This window comes from Bison bison, unplaced genomic scaffold, assembly GCF_000754665.1.
Source record: "Bison bison bison isolate TAMUID 2011002044 unplaced genomic scaffold, Bison_UMD1.0 scf7180017854880, whole genome shotgun sequence".
Classification (NCBI taxonomy): domain Eukaryota; kingdom Metazoa; phylum Chordata; class Mammalia; order Artiodactyla; family Bovidae; genus Bison; species Bison bison.
The window spans coordinates 115688-116393 of record NW_011485453.1 but is presented as its reverse complement, the minus strand read 5'-3'; the positions used below and the strand labels follow the sequence as shown (position 1 = coordinate 116393).

General features: G+C 68.0%; 1 protein-coding gene across 1 annotated transcript in view; it reads left to right on the top strand.

Moving 5' to 3' along the window:
• Window positions 1–700, top strand: part of NPRL3 (nitrogen permease regulator-like 3 (S. cerevisiae)) — a 17957-nt gene extending 17257 nt beyond the window's left edge. The window contains exon 8 of the mRNA XM_010857407.1: window positions 1–700. Within this exon, the coding sequence (XP_010855709.1) occupies window positions 1–278 (278 nt within the window). The 3' untranslated portion in view covers window positions 279–700.
• Window positions 701–706: the final 6 nt, after the last annotated feature.

The window sequence follows — 706 nt, the reverse complement described above, 5'->3', positions numbered from 1 at the left end:
AGATGGTGGTGTGGATGCTGCAGCGCCGGCTCCTGGTGCAGCTGCACACCTACGTCTGCCTGATGGCCTCGCCCAGCGAGGACGAGCCCCGCGCCCGCGAGGACGACGCGCCCCTCGCCACCAGGGTGGGCGGCCGCAGCCTCAGCACGCCCAATGCCCTCAGCTTTGGCTCCCCAAGTAGGATTTCCTGCCCCCGGGCATCTGTCTGGAGGGGGGTGAGCACCTGGGCACACTTGCAAGAGGTGGGTGGCTGGGAGGTCCGACTTGGGCACCCGTGAGTGACCACGGTACCGTCACAGGGCCGCACTCGAACCCCTGCTCACACCGCCCTCTGGGCAGCTGTGTCCTCGCATGGATGTCACTCGCCCCGCTGGGCAGCTCTGCCTGGGGGACGGGAGGTCCTCCCCTGCTTCCCTGAGGACCGGGCTCTGCCTTGCTGAGTTGGAGCAGCCTGGCCCAGGCGCCTCTGTGGAGATGGTGACTGGTCCCTTCTCTGCAGAGCCATTTGGCCACAGTGTCTCCCGAAGGCAGCAGCCCTGAGCCCAGGTCCCTGGCTTGGGGACCCCAGTCTTCCCAGGGCCCCATTAATGCGAGGGACTGGATGACCTTGGGGTTTGGGGCAGCTCCCCGAGGGCGTGGCGGTGAGCTCCCAGGTGGATGTGGGTGACCGCAGGGCTGCCGCTCCCTGACTGCTGCCGGGTCTCAG